Genomic DNA, 27816 nt, shown 5'->3' with positions numbered 1-27816 from the left:
TAATTACAGCACATATGTTTTGTTTTAAGTTTGAGTGTTGATGCAATAAAGTATTGTTGTCTGTACTGCACCGCTGTTGAATGTTTCTTTGTGGTACAACGTTCGATCCATTACAAAGTAGAGTAATGTAACACAGTGTCAAAGTGTTGATTCATTGACTTCAGCTTTTTATGAGACAGTCGGGATTATGAGAAAATTTTAACTGCAACATGTACAATATAACTGTTATCCGGAACAATAAACATTTGAGATTTAAGAGTATGAATGATAATTAACAAAGTGAAATGAGCGCTCTCTAAAACTTAAAATGAATTTCAGAATTTACTATTTCTTGCAAATTTTTGCAATATTTTTATTGACCACTACAACTAGTCATTGAAAGGTCAGGAGATAGCATTTGAAAGTGAAGATTTCGATATAAGATATTTGATTTAAACCCTAATTTGCAATCAGATTGGTTTACACACTTATGTTTCTCCTAGAAATGCTCCTTGAGTATTCTTTTGACAGGCAAAATATAGTATGCTCGTACATCAAGTTTATTCGTTCAACGTGCCACCCTGAGATTATTGTATTTGTGTTTGTTTATTTTGAAGTTAATCTTGCATATGTATAAACATAAGAAGAATTTTTTTGATTTCTAATAAGACAATTTGCCAATATAGACAAAATGATACAAACGTTGACAACTACACATCAACATACGGACTTCAACAATAAATAAAACCAATTACTTATGGTCTTTGTTAAAATTAGAATTTTCATAAGCATATATTATGAATATGTTTAATATCTACACTACATAGCTTACTGTGTTTAATATCATGTGAATGGTTGCTTGAATCTTCTACATATAATACACGAAATGGACGACTGTATCCTATTTCTATAAAAGATGTATCTGGAATTCTTGCAACACTTCTCTTGGTATGACAGGCTTGTTGACATGCAACTGAGTTGTCTCCAGTAAGACAAAATGTGGCATTGCATTCAACAAACACGTTATCTTTATTTGTTTGGAATTCAAAAGAGCTAAATACAAATGTTGTCTCATGTGTTGTTTGACTGATGATCTTAGTCGTGCTGTCTGTAGGACAGCTGAAATGAAAAACAAATAGCGTTTTCCTTAAATCACTTTTAAAAAATAAGATTTCGGATGTCTATTGAAGTCTATATATTTTCCTCGGTAATATTTAAGTCACTAAGGGAGTTCGCTTCTCATCTTCAAAGTATACTACTTTTCAAAACACTAGTTTATATTGATAGGGGATTAAAAAAGGAATCCAAAGAGCAAAAAATATAGATAGGTCGCCGTGCTTGTTTTCGAGATATTGGTCATTGAAATTTTGGAGGGAAAATATTCTCTCTTGACTTTCCATAGCTTTATCATTGACAGGTTGAAGTTCTCAAAAACTGTTAAAAAGTAATTAAAATTGTATAAGACTTATTCAGATGGCTTATCATTATACATGCAAAAGATTAACAAAAAGAAAAATGGGGGTCACCGGGCAAATTTTTTCAATGCATTCAAATGGATAAAACCAGAGGATTCCGAAAATCTGACACAAAATCCAAAACTTGACAAGCGAACTCCCTTAATACAGGATTTAAATAGTATCATTCTGTTGTGTTGTTAACATCTGATAAAAATACAGTATTTGTCAAACGAGGCAGATCTTGTAGAATTGCAAAGAATAAACATTTCATTTAATAGCTTACACTGTTCAGAGTGAGAATGGTTTATTATTTTTGTATGAATTTTTCTATCTTTTTTGAATATTTATAGTATACACATTACTGTATAATTGGCATGCGAACTGGAATAGGATCAAGGTTACGTCAACTAGTCCGGTACCCACGAATGTAGTTTAAAAAAAATCTCAAAACATTTATCTAAAGTGTAGTGTTATTTTTATACAAGTTCTGTAACTGAATGTAGAATTATATGAAAGTGTAGGCTTTCTAGTTTGAATTTCTGTAAAACTTTTGATTGATTTAAATAAAATCTGGCGTCAGTGCATAGAGTAAGTTGTCTAAATTGTAGCCTTCATTCTTCAACGGAAGTAGACTGAGGGACCCTGTTGTCAATCAAAACAAAATTTTGCAACAGAATGCCGACCATGAGGCACTAAGATTGTAATCAGAAACTTGGAACCTAATGTCTAACATGAAACAGAAGTCACAAGGTGGCTATCATAATTTTTAATGAACAGCACCCCATTTATTTAGTATGACTTTCAATGCGTTTCAATTGGGCAAATAACTGGGTTCCCGTTCAAATATTCCTTATCGTTAAAAATGATTTAGCTAATGAGTAAGCTTCATATTTACAACTATCAATACGTTCTGAATTATAATAAAATAATTTTTATATATGACCTTGCTGTTGTGAGATATCAATATCAATTATTAATTTCACAACTTTCGTGGTGGTTGGCACGGCAATGACTTGATGGCGATAAATCTTTGAACTTTATCTTCAAAGAGTCACATAGTTGATTTGAAAATGTAATATGATTTCTGTATCAGGGACTTTAAATATAAATCACATGAATTGTAAAGCGCCTTACCCATCTTGTATGAGAGGATAAGCATAAGTGGCTGATGAATAAGATTGTGGTTTCGCTACACATGAATGAAGTCTCATTTTATAGTTGTTGTCTGTTGTTTGTGTTTTGACCTTGACATATATACTTTCACCAATATGAATTTGTAGCGGATTTCCATTGATCTGTTGTATGAAATGTTGATCTTTATAGAAAGAAATTATAACACCTTCTTTTCCTGACCCTGATATATGATCTACATTTTCATGCCCACCATGGGAAGAAACAGTAGTTGAAAGTAGTTCGTTCGGATGAAAATTAACTGTTGCACTGTTTATCTTCGATAGTTCACAATCGACATCTATTGTCCAACGGAAGTTACGTATCACAACTGGGTTTGGTGTATTTGCTTCTGGATACATAAGACGATTCTTGTATAAAACACTGTTCACTCTATCCTAAAAGATAAACCAAATTTGTACATAGTACTGTATTGATATGGTGATTATTTTGAATAATATCAAGTTAGTTTAAGTTATATACGAGTTCTTCTTCTTTTGATGACGTTTGAGTACAATGTGTTGTTTTAATTGCTTTTCTTCAATTTCAACATTTGAAGTGATATTTTTTAAATGAACCCTAAACACTAGATACAGATGCTATTAATTGTTCAAAAACAGACAGCACCATTGTAATTAAAACTCTCAAAATCACTGCACAAGTCTACTGATGTACAATGATACTCAGTGATCCTGCATTATAACCATGCTTGTGTTTTACATTTCCTGATGTCATGCATTTATCAGATCATATAGGAATCATAGATTTATTCTTTTGAGGAAGCATCGAGCATTCTTGGGGTATGCTCGAGTCTCATTAAGTAGACATTTTTTCAGCAGTTTATTTGAAAATTATTTTTACGTTCATAGGAGATATCTATCAAATTAATAGCATTTGAATAAAATAATAACAAGAATGTGTCCCCAGTACATATATGCCCCATCCGTACAATCATTTTCTATGTTTAATTGACCTTGAAATGGGGGGGGGGGAGGGGATCTCTAATTTGGCAAACAAAAATCATATCATAGGGAACATGTGTACTAAGTTTCAAGTTGATTGGACTTCAACTTCATCAAAAACTACCTCTACCAAAAACTTTAACCTAAAGTGGGACGAACGGACGAACGGAAGAATGAACGAATAGACGCACAGACCAGAAAGCATAATGCCTATATATGGGGCATTAAAATACATGCATACATGCATGGTGTCGATCAAATAGTTAAGTTCTTTAGTAAAATTTACTACGTTGATTAAATAATTGGTTCGTAGTCGACATTCTTTTAAAATCATCATTCCCAAAAAAATGAAATACACGTCATTCTTTAAATGTAAATTGCATGATATACATGTAGATTGCTTATTATTGAAAGAATTTGACATTGCTGTCACCGTTATAATGACAGAATATATTTGTAGGAAATCAAGATGAACATCTGACCAAAAAGTAATTGTAGGCTGAAGAAAGACTGAATTTGAAAAAAAGAAATGTATTTTGTGTTGATTCATCTGTAAATGAGTATCTAATTTACAGACACATTGAACATAACATAGTTTACATTCAAATGCTTCAGGTAATGCAATGTGTATACTTATTTTCGCAAGCAATTATTTTTTCGCGACTTTCGCGAGAAGAAAAAAACACTTGTACATATCAATCGTCAGGAAAATCGAAAATGTAAATCCTAGTCTTTTCTTTTTTGGCCTTATTATATCAAGAAAATTTTAAAATCTGAAATTTAATCGCCGTGAATAGGAATCGAACAGGCTAAACGAGAAATAGAGTATCCGCGAATATAAGTTGGTTTCAAGTAAATCAAATTGTATAAACCGTACTACCTCACGCTGTGTTCTACATTCGGTGTATTTCTGTGAAAAAAATATCGTGTCGTCTCTCCAGACACCTTTACAGCCAGCATCAGGGAAATATATTAATTCTGGAATGGTATCTGGGTAAAGTTTTTTCATTATTGTCATGTTAACAGCTATATCCCATGAAGCAGGTCCACATCCTATCTTGATGGCGTCTCGTCGTTCTAAAACTATACATAACAAGATGATTCAAATTTAATTTAATAAAAACAAATTAATGAATGAATCAAATGTAAATTTTTCAAGTTAAAAAAATACAGTTGCAATTAAGATGAAAAAATATATATATAATTAGTTATTAAGGTATATTAGTAATGTATAACAAACGTATATAAGATGAAAAATTGAGAATGGAAAATGGAAACGTGACTAAGAGACAACAACTAGACCAAACAGCTGAAAACAGTCGAAGACCACCAATGGGTCTTCAACACAGCGAGAAAATCTGTTCAGCTGGTCCCTAAAATATGTGTTCTAGTTCAGTGAAAATATACGTCACACTTATCTTAAAACCATATAAATTAACTAAAATTTTAAATAAAAAAAACATACAAGACTAACAAAGGCCAGCACATGTTTTGTAAGATGTCAACTATCCCGTATACATCTGTTCAATGTAGAATAAACAAAACCACAGTGATATACACAGTAAATAACCAATGCAAAAAGTTCCAAGTCCGATGTCAGAATAGGTAACAAAAGAAACAAAGTGAAATGATATCGATACATAAATTACCATAGACTACTAGCAGTTACTGATATAGCAGCGCAAGACTTCAAATAAACTGATCAACAGATTATGTCTTTGTTATAAGAAAATCAAGCACTATCCCTCCCGTTAAGGGTTTAGTATTATATACTTTCTTCATATGATACATATTCTTTAGGTTTTTAACTTTGTTCATGAATTTAGCTCATGAATGGGTACCATTGTGTACCCTTGGAAACATTAAACCATTGTCTATCAATACGTAGAACTTAAGTCTATCAGTCAACGTTTGGTTTTATACACACAATGTATTAACATAATTTTATGTAGTTTAAGTGTTTTTGGAAAAAAAATATTTTGAATTAGTACATTTGTAATTAGAGATCATCGTCGCCTCTTGATATTGTTTAAGTATTGGCACATAGAATTTGTTTCAGTATTTATATATCATTGGCTATAAGATAAAATGTCTTTCATTTCATTGACAGATCAGAATATTAAAAGCTATATCTTTTTAAATTGCAATAAGTTTCAAGTTAATCTAAGTCAGCTTACTTTTTGACATTTTGTAAGACATAATATTACATTCCAGCTGCCAAGAAACCTTTCGAAATAATTAGTTCAAATATTAACATTAAAGACATGTGATTGCAGCTATACATGGTAGACAATCGGCACTTAAGCAGCAATATCACACAATGTCTCACCGATAACTTTATCAGTATGATAATTTAACCACGGTATAGTAAACAACTTATTTATTCAATAAGTCTAACAAATTCTTAGCGTTATTCATTTGTATTATAAACAGACATCAAAGTCAAAAAATGCAGACTAAGAAATATGGACCTTGATTTGTAATCAACAATAATTCATCTCAATTGTTGGTGGGATTTGTGTTGATCATGCTACTGTTATCTATGTTGTGTTTTGTGTACAACTTTTGTCTGTTTATTTGTATTTGTAATTTTTATTCATGATGTGTCGATACACGTTGACCTTTGTGTTTGGATGTCTCTTTGGTATCTTTCTCAAATCTTCTAAAATGTGTTTGTATATCAATTCGTCGCAGTAGAGCCATTGTGTACAAACATAACAATTGGTTTTCATTAATCAATTGTAATTTATACGAAACGATGAATATGTACTTTTGAGTGATATCATTTAGGTTCACACTTGTGTCGTTTTTAGTGTTACAATTAGATTATGTACCACTTTGTGTTCATTCATATTTATTTATTATAAATGCATGCATAGTTCGTGATGGTATGTGTACAACAGTAAAAAATACATTTGTGCACACCATGTACTTACGTTTCCATGTAATTTTATATCTGTCGGTTTGGGTATTTGTTTTTGTATAGCGAATGAAGAACTCTTTTCCCACTACTGTGTCTGTAGGTTGATAAAACGTTACATGTTTGAGAACACTTCCATAGATGCCTTCTTTGATCTGAAATATTTATACAAGCCCCAGTAACAATTTTCATCTGTGTTATTATTCTGACATTTTAGTACCTTACGACTAATATGTATATATATCCTCGTGTGATGTGTTTTCATACTAATAACAGTGTTCACTGTCTACGGTTTTCACTGTCGATTCTTTATTCACGTGTGGACTCAAATATTAAAAGCACGTTCTGTTGAATGTTTTTATGTATCTAGATGTTGTTGTCAAGGCTCACAACGAGTATTTGCTGTTTCCCATTATTTTGCGATTTTTGTATGTCAAAAAAACGGCGTCATATGTTTTCGTTTGACGCAAAAACTGAATCAGATCACGGACAGGAAATGACTTTAAAAACCGGAAGTTAGTCTTTTCTAAAGTCGTATTTAATAATTTTCAGTACTAAAACTAACTAGTAAATACAAGTAGTGCTTGATTGATATTTCATGTGCTAAAATTGTAACATTGTGATATTTTAAAGATTTGCACTGGGTTTTTACAAAAGACATTTATTTGTATTTCAAATGCAGTTTTCAAAATTTGTGATAAAAGTAAATGCATATCACATTCATGCTATGTTTGGTTTCATTCCATTCATTGGTTCTAGAAGAAGTTCAAAATGTAAAAAGTTAACGACGACGGACAACGACGGACAACGACGGACTACGACGGACGACGAACGCCAAGTGATGAGAAAAGCTCACTTGGCCCTTCGGGCCAGGTGAGCTAAAAAACCTTAGTTAGCACACTCACACATTGCCACTAGACAAATAAAATAAATCTAAGAAAAAAATTTAAAATCATAATTTCTTGTCGATATGCACATCTACATAGTATGTCTTCATTATGTAAAAGGTTTCATAAAATTCTGTTTTGAGGTTTCAGAGGATTTTCTATGACGAACTGTTGCTGTAGTATATTGATGCAAATAAGTTCAAAGGAGCGTTACTCATAGAAAAATAGAATCATAATTTCAATTCGTGTTGATATGCACACCTACATAGTATGTCCTTATTATTGACAAAATTTCATGAAACTATGTTGTGTGGATTCAAAGGAGTTGCAATGACAAACTGTTGCTGTAGTATATAGAAGCAAATAAGTTCCAAGGGGCGTAACTCCTAGAAAAAAAAGAATTATAATCTCCTGTCGATATGCACAGCTACAAGGTATGTACTTATTATCTAAAAAGGTTTCATAAAATTATGTTGTGTGGTTTCAGAGGAGTTGCGATGACAAAAACAGGATTGACGGACTGACGATCAGACGCACGAACAGACAGAGTGACGGGTAAAAAATATTACACCCTCCGCAATTTCGTTGCGTTGGGTATAGTTACTCTAAATTTCATCACAACAATGTAAAATTTGAATTCTTCCCTCAACGGCATACGGCCAACTAGATTGTACTAATAATTCAGCTTTCGTTGGTCTAGTACCAACTTCCCTTGTTGGTAGAATCTAGATTTGTAACACAGTATGCGTACATAGTATATAAGGTATGTAGGTGGAATATGAATATTTATTCTGCAATTTTGGGTCTTATCATGCGAGATATAGCCAAACAGATACCACTAAGCTGTATTTTTATACTTTACATCCACTGCTGTACTATGTTTATGCATTGCTGATGACGAGTGTTCTATGAACCAGTATAACCTCAAAATGTGTATTGCAGTCGCATTCTAATGACTGATTGCTTGACCTTATGCTTAATCCGATACATTATTTACGTTATGTTTGTTTTCAGGTTTTTCTTTAGAGCAATATAAATTAAACACAGTGTCTGCTCACAGACAAATATGAACAGCAAGAAGGACTCAATTGACAACGAGGGAAAGAATTTAATGTGTATATGTGTAACACGCAAAAACAACCATGCAACCCCGTCAATTTCACCATGTTAAGTGAAGGTCATGTTCAGTTCAAAAGTTTGAAGCGTTGGACAAATGCAACAACCTCTAAAAGTTAATATGACATATTTGATAGGTTGACTAATGTGATTAACAATTTTCATGATATAGTGGTCCACACAATAATCACGTGTATGGACCACGCAATAACTTCTCTAGGGGATTGGTTAGCTTCATGTTGCAATGAACATGTCTGATCAGTGTAGACATGTTTAATATTTAGAAATTTCCAATGCGTAATTATGCCACTTGCCAACTATGGTTAACTTTTAAGAACATAATACATGTAAAATCATACCTCAATATCTCTATTACTTTGACTTCTCAGATCTTCTATAGATAAGACGTACTGAGCATTTGGAGAGATTATTTTTGCAGGTTTTATCACAAAAATACAATCTTTCTTATCCGAAAAGTAACTAGGATAGTTGTTGGAAGTAATTTGACCTGATTGTGTTGTAACCTCTTCATAGCAATCTATAAATATAAATGGACACTAGATTCACACAAGATGTCATTTGCGTACACAACAGTGTACGAATAACACGTATTGTATTAAATAACGTTAATAATGAAGTCTTGTAGATTGTTTAAAAGGTATACAAAAAGCATCAATTAGAATATTACGATCTATTTTCATTTCATTTCATAAAGATAAGTGTATACTTTATTATACTAACTATCTATACATATAATAGGATAGATTTCTTCCATATATATAAAGTTTTGGTTTGTATGTTCGGTTGTAACTGGAAAAAAACTTAATTCAAACGAGATAGCAAATCCTCATGTTAACGGGGGTGTTGTTTAGTGTGCCCAGAAATTTAGAAACGATCCTGGTGTACTTATCGATCTTGTGAATAAACTAATTCTAAAAGGTTATCAATTCAACACTGTCATTAGATCTTTTAATATTGTTAACTGGTAGTAATATTGATTTTGTTATCAGTTAATTTAAAGCAAACTAAATGTTATTGTTATATACTTATGTACTTTTATGGATCTACAGTTTGTCGAATCCTGTATCTTGGCATTGCACACGGTTATGTTTTTATCTGACTGTTTATGACGTCTTTACATTATATTCATTGGATATTGCATCTGTACTGATTGATAATTTAGTCTAAGATGCATGATTTATTTTATAAGTTGCTATTGGCTGTGAACTAACTGCTAGTAACTGCGAGTACTCTAAGACCTGTACTTAGTGTCTTTTTTATTGTTGTGCAGTACAATTACATGTTCACGTGCACTCTGTTTTTATGTAATAGGTTAGGAGAGAGTTTGGATCTAACCAGCATGATTATTTGAATCATTTAAGTTAACAAATAATACATTTGCACTCAGTTTTTTTTTCATGTAAGTTGTGAAACGTACCAACACAACGAACACCAGCGTCTTCAGTGTGCAAACACGATCCTCTTTCTATAATATTACATTGACCAATATGATCCTCCCATCCGGCACAACCTAAATCTCCTATTACTCTTGAGGTATTTCCTTGTCCATAATGTGCATTAGATAGTAACACAGGCGTAGATGTTCTATAAATATAAGTTCACAATAATATCACTATATATAGTATCAAGTAAAATATGAACATTTTGACAATAAATGTAACTTGAAAAAATACTGAGAGAACTATGTGACTAAAAAGTACCTTGCATCAGTCAAATATTTCTAAAATAAAGTTTGCTTTAAAGGAATTTTAACGTATATTTCTGAAAAAAAAATGTTTTGTCGATCAATTCCGAATTATTCAAAATAAGATTATTAGACCACTCCAATTTTTTTGAAGGGATTCACGCGTTTCATTGTCGAATTGACCGCTAAAGATGCACACCTTAGAACATGGACGCACTTGTCGTACATCGTTATGATATCCTCTGTCGACAGAGCACGCATATACGTCTGAAAAGGTTAACAAAAAAAATCTTCCTTTATAGTCATATTTCTGACTTGGTACGGACATTTTCTTATGTAAACAATCGATTGCATGTCAAAAGCTAATATAAAAAGGCCAAAATGAAACATATGAGGACATAACAATTATAACAATATATAAATCTTTGTTTAAAAGGATAACAACAATAATGAGTTTCTTCTCAAAATTTCTAATTTGGTTTTGTTTTGGAATTTTAAAAATGGCATACTTCATCTACATATAGATCGTTTCAATTTTATTTTTTTTTAAAATCTTTCGCCATATGTTCAAATGCCATTATATTTTGGTCTGGTATTCGAAAAGTAAAACATATATTATACAATTGTATATGTAATTTGCATTATCTGCAATACATGGCATAAGTGCTTGTTTTCCAGCTTCGTTAAAATTCATCATTTTATATAATATATCTTTCTCTGATAAATGATATTAAATAAACGATGACTTTTGCAGAGAAATATATGTTTATTACAAGTTTGTTTGTTGCTACATACCCAATACCAAGAGTTGAACATACTGCTTTTGCATCGTAGTTATTCCAACTTGAATCACATAACGTGTTCCATACTCCGCCAAGCAAGATTTCAACTCGCCCTTCAAATGGGTTGGTTCCGTTTTGTAGTCGGACTTGTATTCCCCCTGAAATTTAAAATTTCAGTACATCGTAAATAAAGACAAACTAAACTGGTAACTCTCCAAACAGTGTATGTTGGCGCCTGCATGCAATGCATGCATATTATTAATCTAATATTCTTCATATAAGAACGTTATTGTGAGTACAATATGATTTTTTGTAAAGGTAAAATCTTCATTTCTTTTCGTCTCGTTTCAGTAACTGTATCGACGCTTTATGAATGTTAAATGATGAAGCAGTGTACAATCTGACAAATAGATATACTAAAATTGAGAGTGGAAATGGAAAATCTTTCAAAGAGACAATAACCAGACCATAGAGTAGAAAACAGTAAAGTGCCAGTTGTTGGTCTTCTACACAACGAGAAAATCCAGCACTCAAAAGCGAGTGTCAATAGACCCATAACAAGCATGTAACAGGCTATTATTTGAACTTGGAATTATTTTTAATTATGAAATTTGCTTGATTTCTTGTTATTGAAATTTTTAATAAATTCCATGTTTATTCTGTATTGAAATGTTCTGTGCTGCGCACAACACTAAAGAAAATAGTATATTTTCAATAGAATGCACTATACCGCGCACAACACTATCTAACCAAAATACATTGTATGGAAAGTGTTATTAACCGCTCAAAAAATTATGATACCAAATAAACATGGAATTTATCAAAAAATTTAAACAAAAGAAATTATGCAAATTCCATAATTGAAAATAATTCCAAGTTCAAATAATAGCCTGTTTTGTGTACTTTTTTCAGTGAAAATAGACATCATATAAAACTCCAAAAACAACTAAATTATTAAAATTTATAAATCACACAAGACTATCAAAAGACAAAGGTCCCTAACTTGAGACATGATTTGTTAGGTCTCAACCCTTCCCCAAATCCTTTAACTTGTGTTGTAAAGAATGTCAGAATAGGTAACAAGAAACTAAGCATAATGTCACATGACATATGAATTAATAAAGGACTACTAGCAGATACTGAGATGCCTGCTCCTGACCTCAAATAAACTGATTGAAAAAAGGTAGAATCACAAAAATACTGAAATCCGAGAAAAATTCAAAACGGAAAGTACCTTAACAAAGGGCAAAATCAAATGAGCAACTCATCAAACGAATGGACAACTGTCATATTCCTTTTTCTGGTACAGGCATTTTCAAATGTGGCTTGAACTTGGTTTTATAGTGCTAAACCTATCACTTGATACGTGAAAAAAAACAGGCATAAAAGTTAAAATTATCAAAATAGGGGGACAGCAGTCATCACTGTGTCCCAATGAAAATTAGAACCAAAAAAAAAAGAAATATTTAACAAAGAAACACAAAAAGCATCTATTAAATTTAACAACCACATTCAATGCTTACTTATAATATATGTATTTTAAATCAACCCATAAAGAATTGAAGTTCTGTGACTGCATTCATATATTCACGCGTATTTTACGTCAGAATGTTAACGTCACACAGGAAAAATATACTTTGAACGACTAAACTGTTTTACTGAAGTAGTGGTATTAATCATATATGGATTCTTATAGATTCCACAGAACCTCTGGAAAATTTTAAATCTCTTTTTAAGTGGTTTTAGTGAAGCTCTTTGTATTCGTATTTGTTTTATGCTTACCAGAACAATCTATACCAACTGCATCCGAGGTACAATTGTAAACATTGTAATATCCTTTACACATTCCAATGTTTACTTCATGACCAGTACAGTTAAACTCTGAGAAATACAGGGGATAGATAGTTTTTTCTGCTCTATATGAGGTAAATCGTTGTCCCTGTAATCTGTAAAAAGGAAAATACTGACTTTATTAATGTCGATTCATGGAATAAAAACCGCCATCTTGGATTGTACTATAGCAGTACACAATTAGTCTAGGTATTTGCCAAAACCTGCAAATTTGTTGACCGATGTGCAATTTTATTTGTTAGGCTGTTTAATTATAAGAACAAAAATCTTCACAACTCTGATATGTTCAGTCTATGATGGGACGGATCGTTTGTTCCATACATGTATACGTTATATATTTATCATTTTTTCTTGTTATTTTTGTCTACATTTTTTCACCAGAAATCTTCAACTTCTTGAAACAACAGTAAAATAAAGATTCGTAATGCTAAAATTTTAACTATGTTTATTGTGTACAAAGTGGGTGCAAAGTGTTTATGCTATGACTGAATGAACGATCTTCCGAATTCTGAAATCGCTTATACATATATATGACGATTTGGTGTGTTTTAAAGGAGGCGACTCTCCACAAGAAACCAAATCATTTTTTTTAAAAGTGAATCAAACTTTGAATCTGACAACTGCGGGTAAAACAAACCAACCCCCTACCCACCCCAAACCCCGACACAAAAAGAAATAAAACACGAGATATCAGAAAGGATTGCTGTGAAGAAGGCTCTGGTCATATTGGAAAATACAAACTTACCAGCAATTCATCCTTCTATTGATGCGTAATTATGAGCTATAGATATGTCTTGTATTGTGTAGGTATAAATACCTAATATTATAGGGTATGTCTTTAACCAGGTACAAACCTGCATTTATCATAATATTACATAGTTACATAACTAATAGTATCTATGAAGACATTCCAAATGTTACATTACTTGATAAAGCATATCAAATGTTCACAAACCTGTACCCAAGAGTTCTGCAAACAACATCGTTTGTATTTGTGTTCCAAAATTGCCAACAAATACCTCCATTAAGATTACCGGACAAATTTATTATCAACTCCCCTTTCCATGCGCCTGGACCATTCTGCAATTTTATGCTGTTACGATCTGTTTAAAAATATGAAAAACAGATATACTTTTATCCAATTTAAATCATGGTGTTATTAACTGAGTCACCAGCCTTTTATGCAAGCTCTAATAGACATCTTTACAATGGTTGTGTCGTTGTAATTATAAGGCTGTTCAGCAAAAGTTATATAGGTTTAATGTTGGCTTACGCAAGCGATTTATTCTATTTCGAGCGGACTACAAATACAGCTGTCATTTAAAGACACTGAAAAGTTATTATCTTTATTATGACATTTGCTTGAAAAGACAGAAAAATCCACATTTATTGTATAATTTTCGATTGTAGATATATAAAATTTTGTTTAATTAATATGGACTAAATATGGCCGCTGAGCTGTCAACACCTTGAAAATCAGCTCCTCAGTTTTTGCAGATTATTGTTACTTAATGTATTTGCCATAAGAGAAGATTATGTTCAATAGTTGTAGAATTGAATGAGGATTCTAGAGAGATATATTTGTGTGGATGATATTTAAAGGAATATCCAAAAAGTGACTTTCAAAGAATTTTATACCTGAAATTTAATGTGGAAATATTGATCTTGGTTAGTGAGCAGTTTTGACCATTGACTACAAAATGCCTTTAGGGAGTTTTTCACAAGGTGAAAAAACTAGAGTTAAATCCCAAAGTTAAAAATCTACAAATACAGTTCAAACATTGTTGTCAGCTAGAAAAAATTGGATTCACAAAAGAAACATAAACTCCCAAAAATAACTTATTTATAACTTTCAAGTGAGTCAGATAACAGTATGGAGTTAAGTTCTTTAACTAATTTACAAAAATGACCTTGATGAGATTAAATTGAACCTTAAGGGTGTAAAAAAGAAAGATGATTTTGATGTTTACAAAAGATTTAGTTAAAACACATGATTTGGAGATAGTTGTTACTTCTATTATAAATAAACATTTCCAAAGATTTGAGTCTACAATGGACAAAAAGATCGACTGTAGAGTAGCCCAGGTAGAAAAAGAAATGCAAGAATAAATAGACGCTTTGTATATTAAAATGAAGACCTTTGAAAACAAATAAATCAAGTTAGAGAAACAGTCATCAATGAAAGTAACATTTCAAAAGACACTATTAAATCAACACAAGAAGCCATTATAAGTGCAAATTACAATAAAAAATATTCAAGTTAAAATACTATTAAGGTTATGAATGAATTTTACAAGACGTTCAAAACAAGACTTGCGATCAGATTAAATTGAGAAAGTAAGGAGAGATTTGAACGTGCAGTTGGAAGAAAGAGATGTAGTAGCTATATATCGCCTGTCATCGGACCAACCTGGACCGAACCTTGTCATTGTTAGATGTTTTAAAAGTGATGTCAAAAGGAGCATTATGATAGTGAGAAAAGACTTGAAGGACAGGTTACGATTCTCTGATGATGGCAAAAGGAGAAATATCCAACTGATTACCAACTTCAGGGACATGGAATGTTTTGAATCAGTGTGGTATTATAATTGTGGGGTGTTTAAAGATGAACTTCAACTAAAGTATAGACTTTTTGATGATGTTTGAAGAAGACTGCTGGAGAGAAAGTAAACTCTTGATTTTATAAGTTGATAGGTTTTGTCTATATATGTGTAAACATAAAAAAAAAATTGAAAACAAAAAATATCATGAATATAATTATAGAATTATATTTATATGTATATTTAATCATTATGAATACCAATAAAAAGTAAAATCACAAAAATACTGAACTTAGAGGAAGATCAATTGGGAAAGTCCATAATCACATGGCAAAATCAAATAACAAAACGCATCAAAAACGAATGGACAAAAACTGTCATATTCCTGACTTGGTACAGGCATTTTCAAATGTAGAAAATGGTGGATTAAACCTGGTTCTATAGCGCTAACCCTCTCACGACAGTCTCATCAATTTCCGATATTTTTACATTAAAATTATTGTGTAAAAACATTAGGCTGGCAAAATTATGTTTAAAAATATTTTTCCTGCAATACTGGAAATTTTGGCATAAAACTATAGAATGGTACTTTAGTGTTGCCATATTGAATCGTTTAAATTTGTGTTTTACCCTTTTCATTACAATTTGTTCAAATGCTGTCTTTAATTTCTGAGAATTATCCTGTTTGATATTAATATGTACTGTTACTGTCTGCAATGTTGTGTTATTTATGAAAAATGTTTTATGTTGATAAAAAGTTACAAATATGGGTTCTTTAAAAAGTATGTCTGTTAATTGTCAAGGGCTGAGAGATAATGTAAAAACAAAAGATGTCTTTAATATGCTGAAGTTAGAAGCATGTAATATTTACTGTATTCAGGATACAAATTTTATAAATGATTTAGAAAATAGTGTTAGATCTTTGTGGAGATAAGAACACTATTTTCCTTCTGTAAGTTCTAATTCTAGAGGAGTTGCTATTTTATTTAACAATAATTTTGAGTTCAATTCAATAAAAAAAAAAGATATAAATGGTAACTATTTGACTTTAGAAATTTTTGTGGACAATCAAAAAATTATTAAGTGTGCTTATATGGACCAAATATGGATAGTCCTGAATTTTTTTATAATATTATGGGCATTGTTGATGATTTTTAAAGTTAAACTTACATAATTTTTGGTGATTTCAATCTTGTACAGAATATTTATATAGATTATTGTAATTATAAACATATTAATAACCGTAAGACTAGAGACGTTAATGCAGAAATCATTGCAAACAGAAGTTCAGTACATCCATTTAGGGAGCTTTATCCTTATGTACAAAGGTTTACTCAGAGAAACAGAACTCCATTTAAACAGGGTAGATAAGACTTCTTTTTTCTAACCAGCACAAAACATAAGAGGCGTAGGTTCAGCAGCTCTTTATTTACAGATAATATGTAAAATAGTCTCAAACACTGTGACGTACATCCAAGCTATCGTTCAAATCATTGTATGGTATTACCTGAACTAGAATTTTATGGAAGTTCAACAAGTCCTTGCTTTATGATATAGAAATACAGTTAAACAAAAGATTAGAAAGATCAAAGCGCAAATATTGTCCACTTGTTTATAATTTGGATAATATTGATGAGATTAATAACTAAGATATTCAATAGAGAATTAATCACCAACTTTTTCTTGAAACTTTATTGATGGAAATCAGGGGGAAAAGTATTTCTTAATCCAGTTACAAAAAGAGAGCATTTGAAAAAAGGGAAACAACTTTACGAAATGAAGTTATACAGTTAGAGGATACTGTTGACAAACTTTCAATAACTACACTTGAGAGCAAAAACTGAACTTGAAAAATTACGTTAAAAAGGTTATTAATTTACGTTTTTTGATTGAGTTAAGCCTGTCAATTGATATTTTACCGAGTGTTTTTCTATGTTGTGGTGTTATGCTATTGTTTCAGAAAAAGGGAGAAGGTTTGGATCCATAAAACGTTTAAGGTGGTACCTAACACTACAGGGAGACAACTCTTTAAAAGCAGTTAAACGTTTTAATTACGTTGTGTTGTTAAGGGAATATTAAGCTTCTCAATGATCAAAATAAGTGTTTGTCAAACTGCTATATAACCAGTGTAATTTTTCTGATAAAACGGTTTGTTCAAATTTTTTAAAATTTTTATATTTTTGTCAAAGGGTCAAAGTAAATACTTTGTCATAATTGGGAGAAAATCAAACGAGCCAAATTAATTTTAGTAACAGTGTTGAGTACCACCTTAAGCCCGCTGCAAATGTTTGCATCTGTAATCTGATGTACAGTAGTTGTCATTTGTTTATGTAATTTATACGTGTTTCTCGTTTTTCGTTTTTTTTTATATAGATTAGACCGTTGGTTTTCCCGTTTGAATGGTTTTACACTATTAATTGTGGGGTCCTTTATAGCTTGTTGTTCGGTGTGAGCCAAGGCTCCGTGTTGAAGGCCGTACATTGACCTATAATAGTTACTTTTTTAAATTGTTATTTGGATGGAGAGTTGTCTCATTGGCACCCACACCACATCTTCCTATATCTATAAGGCGTGAAATAGTCAGATCACGTGTTCAATGGATGGAGGAGGGAGAAAAATCAACAGGTTATTTTTGTGGGTTGGAGTCAAAAACATGTATGGGTAAAATTATATCAAAAATTGAACGAGATAATGATGGTATAATACTTACAGAGCAGAAAAATTTTAAAAGAAGTTAAACTTTTCTATGAAAACTTATATAAGAAGAGAGATAACTGAAGTTCAGTAGCTGATCTGAAAGAAGATCTTAAAAATGTAAATGTTCCAATACTTTCAAGTGATGAGAAGGAGAGCTTGGAGGGTAGAATAACAGTCAAAAAGGCTGCACAGCCATTAAAAATATAAATAAATAATAAAAATCCTGGCTCTGATGGCTTTTCAACTGATTTTTTTATTTATTTTCTTGAGAGAGATCTCCAGTTTTTTATGGTTGAATCTCTAAATTATGGATCAGAACAGGAAGAATTGTCAGTAACACAAAAGCAACGAATTATTACTTGTCTTCAAAAAGGAAATAAACGTCGTCATTTCTGGAAAAACTACCTTTTACAGTCACTGACAATACCAAACTACAGTGGCTTCATTACAGAATCAAGAACAGAATTATTCCCACAAACAAATATTTATGTAAAATCAAACTTGTTGATAACCCTTTATGTATATTTTGTAAATTAGAAGACGAAACTGTTGAACATATTCTGTGAGATTGTCCAAAATTTTTACAAGATGTTGATTATTGGTTTTTATCTGGTGGGGTAAGCTTGCCATTGCATAGGTTAAATTTTATTTTTGGAGACATATCAAAAGTTCGAATAGGTGACCCATATAAATGTGACCCATATAATTTGATTTTTCTATACATGAAACAATATATACTAGTATACAACAATAGATGTTTTTAAAAGATCTATCCCTCAGTGCCATTAAAGAAAAGCTAAAATATATGTAAAAAAAAATATCGGCAGTCAAAAATAAAATATAAGATCACTTTGATACCATGTGGGATGCATTCAAAAATTATTTTAATATATCATTTGATTTTGAAAAATACTTATTGTCAAAAATAACATAATACATTATTTAATCTTATAGCACAATTCATTATGTACTGAAATCTTATAGGATATTTTTAACCTCTTCTTCCAGCTTTTATTCATATAATTTACCCTTCTCAAGTGGTACATATTACTACATACACATTTAACTCAAATGTTCATTTGTAATTAAATCTTCTTTTCATATATACATACAAAATGAATTTACAACTATGTTTATTGTTATGAATAGATAGATAGTCAAGTTTATTGCATATATTACTGTTTGTTTGATTGATGTGTTGTATTTGTTGAAATTCTTGAAAATAATAAGAAGTTAAAAAAAAATGTGTTTATTCTGCCTTTGAAACCAACATAGTAACATCAAAAAGAAATAAACACTAAACTGACTGTTAAGTCGAAAAGAATCTCGCATGGTCAACAATAATACATTGTTCAAAGTTAATGATTATCTATTATTATGTAATAAAAATTTTCAACAGTAAAAAGAAAAAAGTTCGATTGAGGACAAAGGTGTGTTTTTTTATGATTTACCCAACAAAGAATTAAACAAGAATGTGTCCAAAGTACACGGATGCCTCATCCGTACTATCATGTTCAATGGACCGTGAAAATGGGGTAAAATCTCTAATTTGTCATTAAAAGTAGAAATATCATGTCATAGGGTACATGTGTATTAAGTTTCGTGTTGATTAGACTTCAACTTCATCAAAAACTAACTCTACCAAAAACTTTAATCTAAAGCGCGACAGACGGACGGACTAACTAACAAACGGACGAACGGACGAACAAACAAACGAATAGACGAACGAACGGGTGGACGGACGAACGGATGTACAGACCAGAAAACAGAATGCCCATAAATGATACAATTTATCTATTTTTATTTCATATTGCTCTAAAGAAATAAAAACAGTCAGAACGTAAATTGAAAAATAGTTCACATAAGGTCATGCAATAAGTCATTAGAATGCACCTGCAATACACATTATGGCATCAAAAATGTTCATACAACACTCGTTGCAATACACAAACATTATCCGACAGTTGACGAAGCTTTAGTTCAATATCTGCATAGTATACAAATACGAGCTAGTGATATATGTTGGGCTGTTAATGTACGATAAAAAAAAACAATTACAGGTTAAATGATATATAAGGTAAGGGTCCTTTTATCTAAACATATATTACGTTAGTTTGTTTTCCTTACTGCATTTATGGTAAGAACGTTTTAAAATTGAAGACCCATTGGTGGCTTAAATTTCGGCTGTTCTCTGCTCTTTGGTCGGGTTGTTATCTCCTGTCATATTCCCGATTTCCATTTTAAATTTTATTGTTGTTATGCAAATTCTTAAATGTCAACAAAGATATATCATGACACATATATTTTATAGGCAAACGTTTGCTGATAATAAAAATCTAAGAAACCTTTTAATAAATTGAATTAACAAGCAATCACTAAAGGAAAGATTCATTTTAAAATCAGACCACAAGACAAATCTAATTCAGTATTAATGTTTATGAAAGTTTATGATCTATTCCTTCAACAATGTTCCATAATATTCAAATCCCTTACCTGTGTTTGTTGACACACATGATACACCTGCCTCATGGGTATGAGTGCAATGAGTATAACCATAATAGAAAGCAGGGTGGGCTTGACAGAGACCAACATTAACATCATTTGAAATGCAGTAGGGATACGTATACCACAGTTGATTAGTAGATTGTCCAAACCACGAATCTTTTCGGGCAGTTGCAGATGTGCTCCTTTTATTTGAGAAAAATATAATCAAAGGCATTAGCAATATACCATACCGCTGATCAAAAGTTGCATCCATTATACACTTTATTCAATCAATTAAATCCATCTCAAATAAATCTATCCATAGCAATTATAATTCTCCAGAAGGAGTGGACCAAGTAGATTTAACAATTTCAATTGATCAGGTCTACCTGTCTACCAGATTCACTTAGATGTAATCCCATGTTGTATATATAAGGTTAATGTATATTTCTAGATATTAATTATATATGTATAAGTTGAGAAAAAGAGTTACATACTGGGAAAAAATAACAGCTATATGTATCACAACTCTGTATAAAAAAGAAGATGTTGAATAAATAGCATTTAGATGATGAATTCAAATGAGGTGAAATGCAAACAATAAGTGAAATATTATAAACCAAAAACAAATCTGGCAGACTGCAACCGACGACAATCACTTGATATCTCTGACAAGATTTGGCATGCAACAAAACCAGGTTCAACCCACCATTGTTTTTTTAATGGCCTGTACCAAGTCAGGAAAATGGCCATTGTTCTATTATATTTCATTTCTGTGTGTAACATTTTAATGGTTTGTTTCAGTTATGTCGTAGTCCTCCTCTTATATTTGATGTGTTTCCCTCAGTTTTAGTTTGTAACCCGGAAGATACCAGCGGTATACTACTGTTGCCCTAATTTAGAAGGACACAACTAGAATTTAGCAGTGTATATATGTTTAAAGCACTCAACTCTCTAGTAACTATAACTGTGTTCAAAACGACCTTGACAGGGTGAAACAAGAAAACCTCACATGAGTCGTGATCTAGCTAAAATTTGTATATCGTTCATACGCAATAGAAAAACAAATATGACGAAAAGCGAACTGTTCAGAGAACAATTGAAGGTTTTCCCGCATTAAATTTCTAGATAATTGATAGGAAGCTATCTGGTAAACTGTAAGTTACAAATGGCGTCCAGTCATAGGTGTCTTCATGGTGATTTAAATATATGTGGTTTCGTTTTACTTTTGCCTTAAATAAGGGATACAAATTGCAACTTCAGGTTTTGAAAATATCACTTCCGAACTCATAGGGTATCTTTATCTACAAACTTTTCAAAAATATATGGATTTTATTCATTTTGCCGAAAGTAAAGGAGAACGTTAGCTACTTCTGCATGTTATGGTATAAAAATTGTCACTTCCTGTCATGAGAAATGATGGATTTGTGTAGATCTTTCAAGATTAAATAAGATTTTGAGTACTTTTCCATGAAATAAAATGCAGAAATTACTGCTTCCAGTTAACTCAAAGTCACTTCTTTTTTATCAATAATCAGGTCACATATCATCCAACATTTTCAAAAACACCCTATGGCTTTATAATGTATCAAACAGCTCTCATATAGAGTCTTCATGTCGCGGTTAAAAAAAAAATCAATATTGATACCATCTATAAGTTCAATTCACACTGATCATTCTGATGCTAAAAATGATGGCTCAATGTACATTTGAATATGATCAAAGCAGGAAAAGGCTACTGAATGTTTGCGAAAGGTAACTTTAGGTTGACAATTTTGACGGTATATGTCTATAATAGTTATCAAAGGTACCAGGATTATAATTTAATACGCCAGACGCACATTTTGTCAACACAAGACTCATCATCAGTGACGCTCAGATCAAAATAGTTATAAAGCCAAACAAGTTTAAGGTTGAAGAGCATTGAGGACACAACATTCTAAAAAGTTGTGCTAAATACGGCTAAGGTAATCTATTCCTGGGATAAGAAAATCCTTAGTTTTTCGATTAATTTTAAGTTTTGTCAACAGGAAATTTATTACAGACCTGATTCAAAAGTCCACAAAGCTTTATTACGCATAAATAGAAATTTGTAACAGAGGTCAATGTCTAGAACGTTATCCTCAGTATTCGATGAGGTTCATGTTGATAAGAATTTTTCTATTTTTCATTTTGGGCTACTGTTTTTCTGTTGATCTTTTTTTTTCTTTTCTTTTTTAGCCATTTCACTGTCAATTTGTTTTTGAAATTTAAGTTTGAATCTCCATCTGTTAATATTTGCCTCTCTTTTACTTTTGATAAGTCAACAACCAAAAACCAAAATAAAGTGATAACACCTAATAACATCATGTTTAAATTTTACACAGCTCAATACCATTCTACAAACTAGTGTTCCTTTAAAAAAAATTTACGCACTGTATGATATAGTCTGAAAATCTAGATTCAACATTATTTTATGAGGTTAAAGAAGAGTCATTTAATTCAATGAACTATATGTATGCGTTATACTTTTCCATAAGTTTTTCATCAATAAGATCAGTCTATGCGTAGAAGGAACTGTCTGGCATTTAGATGTTAGATGTAAAAATGACTGAAACTAACGACGCATTCATCATTGGCGTTCTGAACAATTTTCTAGTAATTAAAACGTTTGAATTCTGATTGATTAGTATTCCTATTTATTGAATCATCTCAACTCTGAATAATCGAACATAAGATTATGATAAACTATCTTTGTAAGTCTTCTTTATGAAGTAGCTCAAATTATCAGGATATTAGCCTTAATATATGGTTAGAGAAATCGTTGACTACTTTTATATTTAATACTCATACCAAAGATTTAAATATCATCGATATATTTGAAAGTAAAAATTTAAGAAATTTGCTAGACGCTTTTTTAGTCTTTCACAAGATAATGTATGACTTCTGCTTCGATCATGTGAGAAAAATAACAAGTCGATCAGTAGGGTTGCACAGTTAATATCTAGTGTATGTTAAAATATCAATCCGCAAAACAAAAACAAAATGTGTCCATAGTAAACAGATGTCACAATCGCACTTTTATTTTCTATGTTCAGTGAACCGTGACATTGGGGTAAAAACTCTAATTTTCCTGTAAAATAAGAAAGATCTTATCATAGGGAACATGTGTACTTAGTTGATTAGACTTAAACATATTAAACTTCATCAAAAACTACCTTGACCAAAAACGTTAACCTGAAGCGGAACAGACGAACGGACAGGATGAACGAACGAACAGACGCACAGACGCACAGATGAACAAACATAATGCACCTGCTAATTTCGTAGGTGGGGCATAACAATAACAGACACACAGACGCACAGACGCACAGATTAACAAACATAATGCACCTGCTTATTTCGTAGTTGGGGCATAACAATATGGTGCAAAAAATCATGTAAATTATGTAATTTTTGTTGAACATGCAAGAAGCATAAATATAAAAGAAACCTTACCAGTAACCCAACGAATGACAGATTGCAGATGCATCATTAGAGTTCCAATAAGTATCACACACACCAATCCATTCGTTATTGTATTGTAATTCCACTCTGCCTTCATTTTCATGTGATCCACCGGATAACCTCGTATTGATATTTGCTAAACCAATATATATTTATGAATATATAAGTCGCCGTTATTATAACACATATGAATCAAATGACACAATTGTATTTGTTTGTGTAATGCAGTTGCAATGTATATACAGGTATCAGGAACTTTTTTTTAAACAATATTGTATATACTACCAACAGCACAGTTGACCTTTCTTAATGGATAAATGTGTATGTCGCGATGCAATATTTAGAAAAAAATACGTCGTATACTTTTCTATTTTACCTAAAAACAATAAATAAGATAAGAAACCGAATGCACCTCATTTTAAAATAAAAAAAAAAAAAAGACCTTGTTAAAAAATTAAGACAATAAAAAAAAAGAAACAACTTACTTAAACAATAAACACCAACATCTTCACTATGATTACAATCAATATGATCGACCGCAGGCAGTAAACATTTCGCAATATCTTGATGACATCCATCTCGAATTTTCCAAACTGGTCCTGTACCTTTTCCATAAAAACCATTCTTCATCAGTTTTCCTGTCGTGTACCTATTTGTATATTGATAAATAGATAAAATGCTTGGTGAAACATGTCTTTGCTTAAGGGTCACTTTGTAAATACAGCGGTTTTTAAAACCATGCCTCTTTTTGGGAGATAGATAATAGTCATAGATAATTTGATTTGTTGACATACTGGTTCCGAGATATGATATCTAAGTTTCATCTCATAGAGACCTAACTTGGAACTGCTACCAGTATAAAAACATATTATTGTGGTGAGAAATAAATTCTGAAGTAGGCAAAAAGTGAAGGTAGGGGTTGTACCTAATTTAAGTATAAGTTTAAACTGTTGCAAGTTCAGAGCATATAAATGTTGAAAATATGCTGCACAGCTCTATGTTTTGTCTTAATAATGCATATCAACTTTCTATTCTAGGATATATTTTTTTTACGAAACTTTATAGTAAAAGTATCATAGTTAGCCGGAAAGGGAGTTCCTATGGGAAAATGCATTGTCTATATTTACAGAAATGTAACCTTTAATGTAGAGAAACTTTTTTAGGATTTTGATTCGCAGTATACAACATGTACACTCGATTGTTTGCTCAATTCTTCGAATTCTGAGACAGAATGCCAACTTATTTAAAAGATTGTTTATTTAAAAAAAAAAGACAAAACGTGATACCTCATATCTTGACTTACATCTAGACATACAATGCGGGTCGGTTGAAAACAAAACTTTACGACAAAAGAGATAATTTCATCTTCCAATTTGTGAACTTTCCATTTCTATGTAGCAACAAACCAGCACTGCGCCTGCATACGGAGTATAAATTTCCCAAATTGATACACTATTCCCGGGCTTGTATTGTCTATTATGATTGCCTTGATAGAGGATTGCTACACATAAGAAAGTTATTACACCAAGAGTTCCAAATGGTGAAGTTGGAGTAATTCTTTCGTAAATTTTACGGACGCCAACACGAGTTGGTTCACCGTTATGGAATAACCGTTTCACAGATGATATCGGATACGTTCCTTATGTCCTTACTACAATACCCTTCCCTTTAACAAGCAACACGACGGTGCCATATGTGGAGCAGGATCTTCTTACCCTTCGGGAGCACATGAGATGACCCCCTGTTTTTGGTGGGGTTCGTGTTGCTAAGACAAAATCGATTCCATTCTACGGGAAAAACAAAGTGGATTTATAACAAACCGTGCATGTATAGATAACATCCTCATACTGAGAAATATTATAGAACAGGTACTAGTATGGAGGTCACCCATATATATATAAATTATGTGGATTTCGAAAAAGCATTTGAAAGCGTCCATAGAGAGTCACATTGGAACATCATGAGTATGTATGGAATTCCACAGAAAATAATTAACATCATTATAGAAATGTATGATGATTTTAGATGTGCAGTCAGACATGATTGAAAACTATCAGATTGGTTTTTAATATCAACTGGAGTAAGACAGGAATGAATAATATCTCCTTTTCTCTTTATGTTGGTGGTTGACTGGATAAAGAAGACGACAACTGAAAATCATGGTATACAGTGGGGACTAACAACATTTTTAGAGGACAAAGACTTTGCTGATGATATCAGACTCTTTTCTCATACACATGAACACATGCAGAAAAAGACAGATAAAGTTACATCAGAGGCAGCGAAAGTAAGACTAAAGATTAATGCAAAGAAAACTGAGGTCATGAAGATAGGTCCAAAGATATAAAAAAAAAGCAATAACAGTTAACGGAAAAGAACTTGAACACGTAAACGCATTCACCTATCTTGGTAGTAGAGTTAATGCAAAAGGAAATATTGAAGAAGTAAACATTTCCATTGACAAAGCAGCCTCTGCATTCAAAAACCTGAATAACATATGGAAAAACAACAAAATATCCAGAAAGACAAGGATCAGATTGTATGTGAGCAATGTTAGATCAGTTCTGTTGTACGGTTCAGAAACATGGGGAACAACCAAAAAAGTAGAAATTAAGTCGAATAAGGGATTCGAAGGATGCTGTTTGAGACGAATCATAAACATCAGATGACCAAGTATAATTTCAAACAGTGAACTATCAGAAAGAACAGGTGTGATAATATAGTGAATGAGATAATAAGAAGGCGGTGGAAATATATTGGACATATACTGCGAATGGATAACAACCGGCATGTGAAAAATTTATTGACATGGACACCACAAGGGACACGAAAGCCTGGAAGACCGAAAGGTACATGGAAAAGAGATAAAGCAGCAGTGATAAAAAGACATGGTTACCCCTGGAACCAAATAGACAAAACCGCGAAAGATAGAACGAGTTTGAGGTCCCTTGTTGATGCCATATGTGTTCAAGAACATGAAGAGGATTAAGTAAGTAAGTAAACTACACAAGTTTCCTTACAAACAAAGGTATATATTTGGGTCTTTCAATTGCTCCACGAAACCTCTTTCTAAATCATGAATATCTATTTTATCAGCAATCAAAGCCGGGCTCCAAAGTAATTGTTAGACTGCTATTCTAGAGGTGGAGTGAATCAGGTGTGGATACAAAAAAATTCTAAAGATCTTTTAGAGTTCAGACAATCTGAGACTCTCTCATCTTCTATAGTTTGACATTTCTACACTTTAGGTGTAATACCACCATTTATTTTCCCCTATTAGACTTTTTAAATTTGCACTTTTTCAAAAAAATGTGCAGAAGTTATCTTTAAAATTTGAATTTTTCGAAAAACTAAGGATTTTCTTATCCCAGGAATAGGTTACCTTGGCTGTATTTGGCACAACTGTTTGCTCTTCAACTTCGTACTTGTTTGGCTTTATAAATATTTTGATATGAGCGTCACTGATGAGTCTTATGTAGACGAAACGCGCTTCTGGCGTACTAAATTATAATACTGGTACCTTTGATAACTACTTTGTTTCAAATAAGGAAATACTTGGCACGAGTAAAGTTTTATCCTGTCCAGTACTATAGAAAAAAATACATAAGATTTCATTGCAAACAAAAAAATAGAATCACTGGAAGTTAACCAATCAAATTTCTCACCTTATCTAACCTGTGTACAAGGTTTAGGAACCATATAACTCAAGTTTACAAAATATTCTATAAAAAAATCCAAAAAAATAAAAATAATAGTAATTTGAAATACAAGACATATGTT

General features: G+C 31.7%; 1 protein-coding gene across 1 annotated transcript in view; it reads right to left on the bottom strand.

Annotated features, from left to right (window-relative positions):
* Window positions 1-27816, bottom strand: part of LOC143051638 (scavenger receptor cysteine-rich type 1 protein M130-like) — a 64877-nt gene that overhangs the window by 214 nt on the left and 36847 nt on the right. The window contains exons 18-29 of the mRNA XM_076224538.1: window positions 24522-24685; window positions 24028-24172; window positions 20560-20753; window positions 13785-13932; window positions 12761-12924; window positions 10992-11136; window positions 9930-10096; window positions 8851-9029; window positions 6505-6643; window positions 4449-4651; window positions 2571-3004; window positions 812-1098 (exon numbers count right to left, since the gene is read on the bottom strand). Of these exons, the coding sequence (XP_076080653.1) occupies window positions 812-1098; window positions 2571-3004; window positions 4449-4651; window positions 6505-6643; window positions 8851-9029; window positions 9930-10096; window positions 10992-11136; window positions 12761-12924; window positions 13785-13932; window positions 20560-20753; window positions 24028-24172; window positions 24522-24685 (2369 nt within the window). The remainder of the gene's footprint in view (window positions 1-811; window positions 1099-2570; window positions 3005-4448; window positions 4652-6504; window positions 6644-8850; window positions 9030-9929; window positions 10097-10991; window positions 11137-12760; window positions 12925-13784; window positions 13933-20559; window positions 20754-24027; window positions 24173-24521; window positions 24686-27816) is intronic.

Source organism: Mytilus galloprovincialis, chromosome 11, assembly GCF_965363235.1.
Source record: "Mytilus galloprovincialis chromosome 11, xbMytGall1.hap1.1, whole genome shotgun sequence".
NCBI lineage: Eukaryota > Metazoa > Mollusca > Bivalvia > Mytilida > Mytilidae > Mytilus > Mytilus galloprovincialis.
Note: the sequence above shows the minus strand (reverse complement) of the source record. Positions and strands in the feature narration are given on the sequence as shown.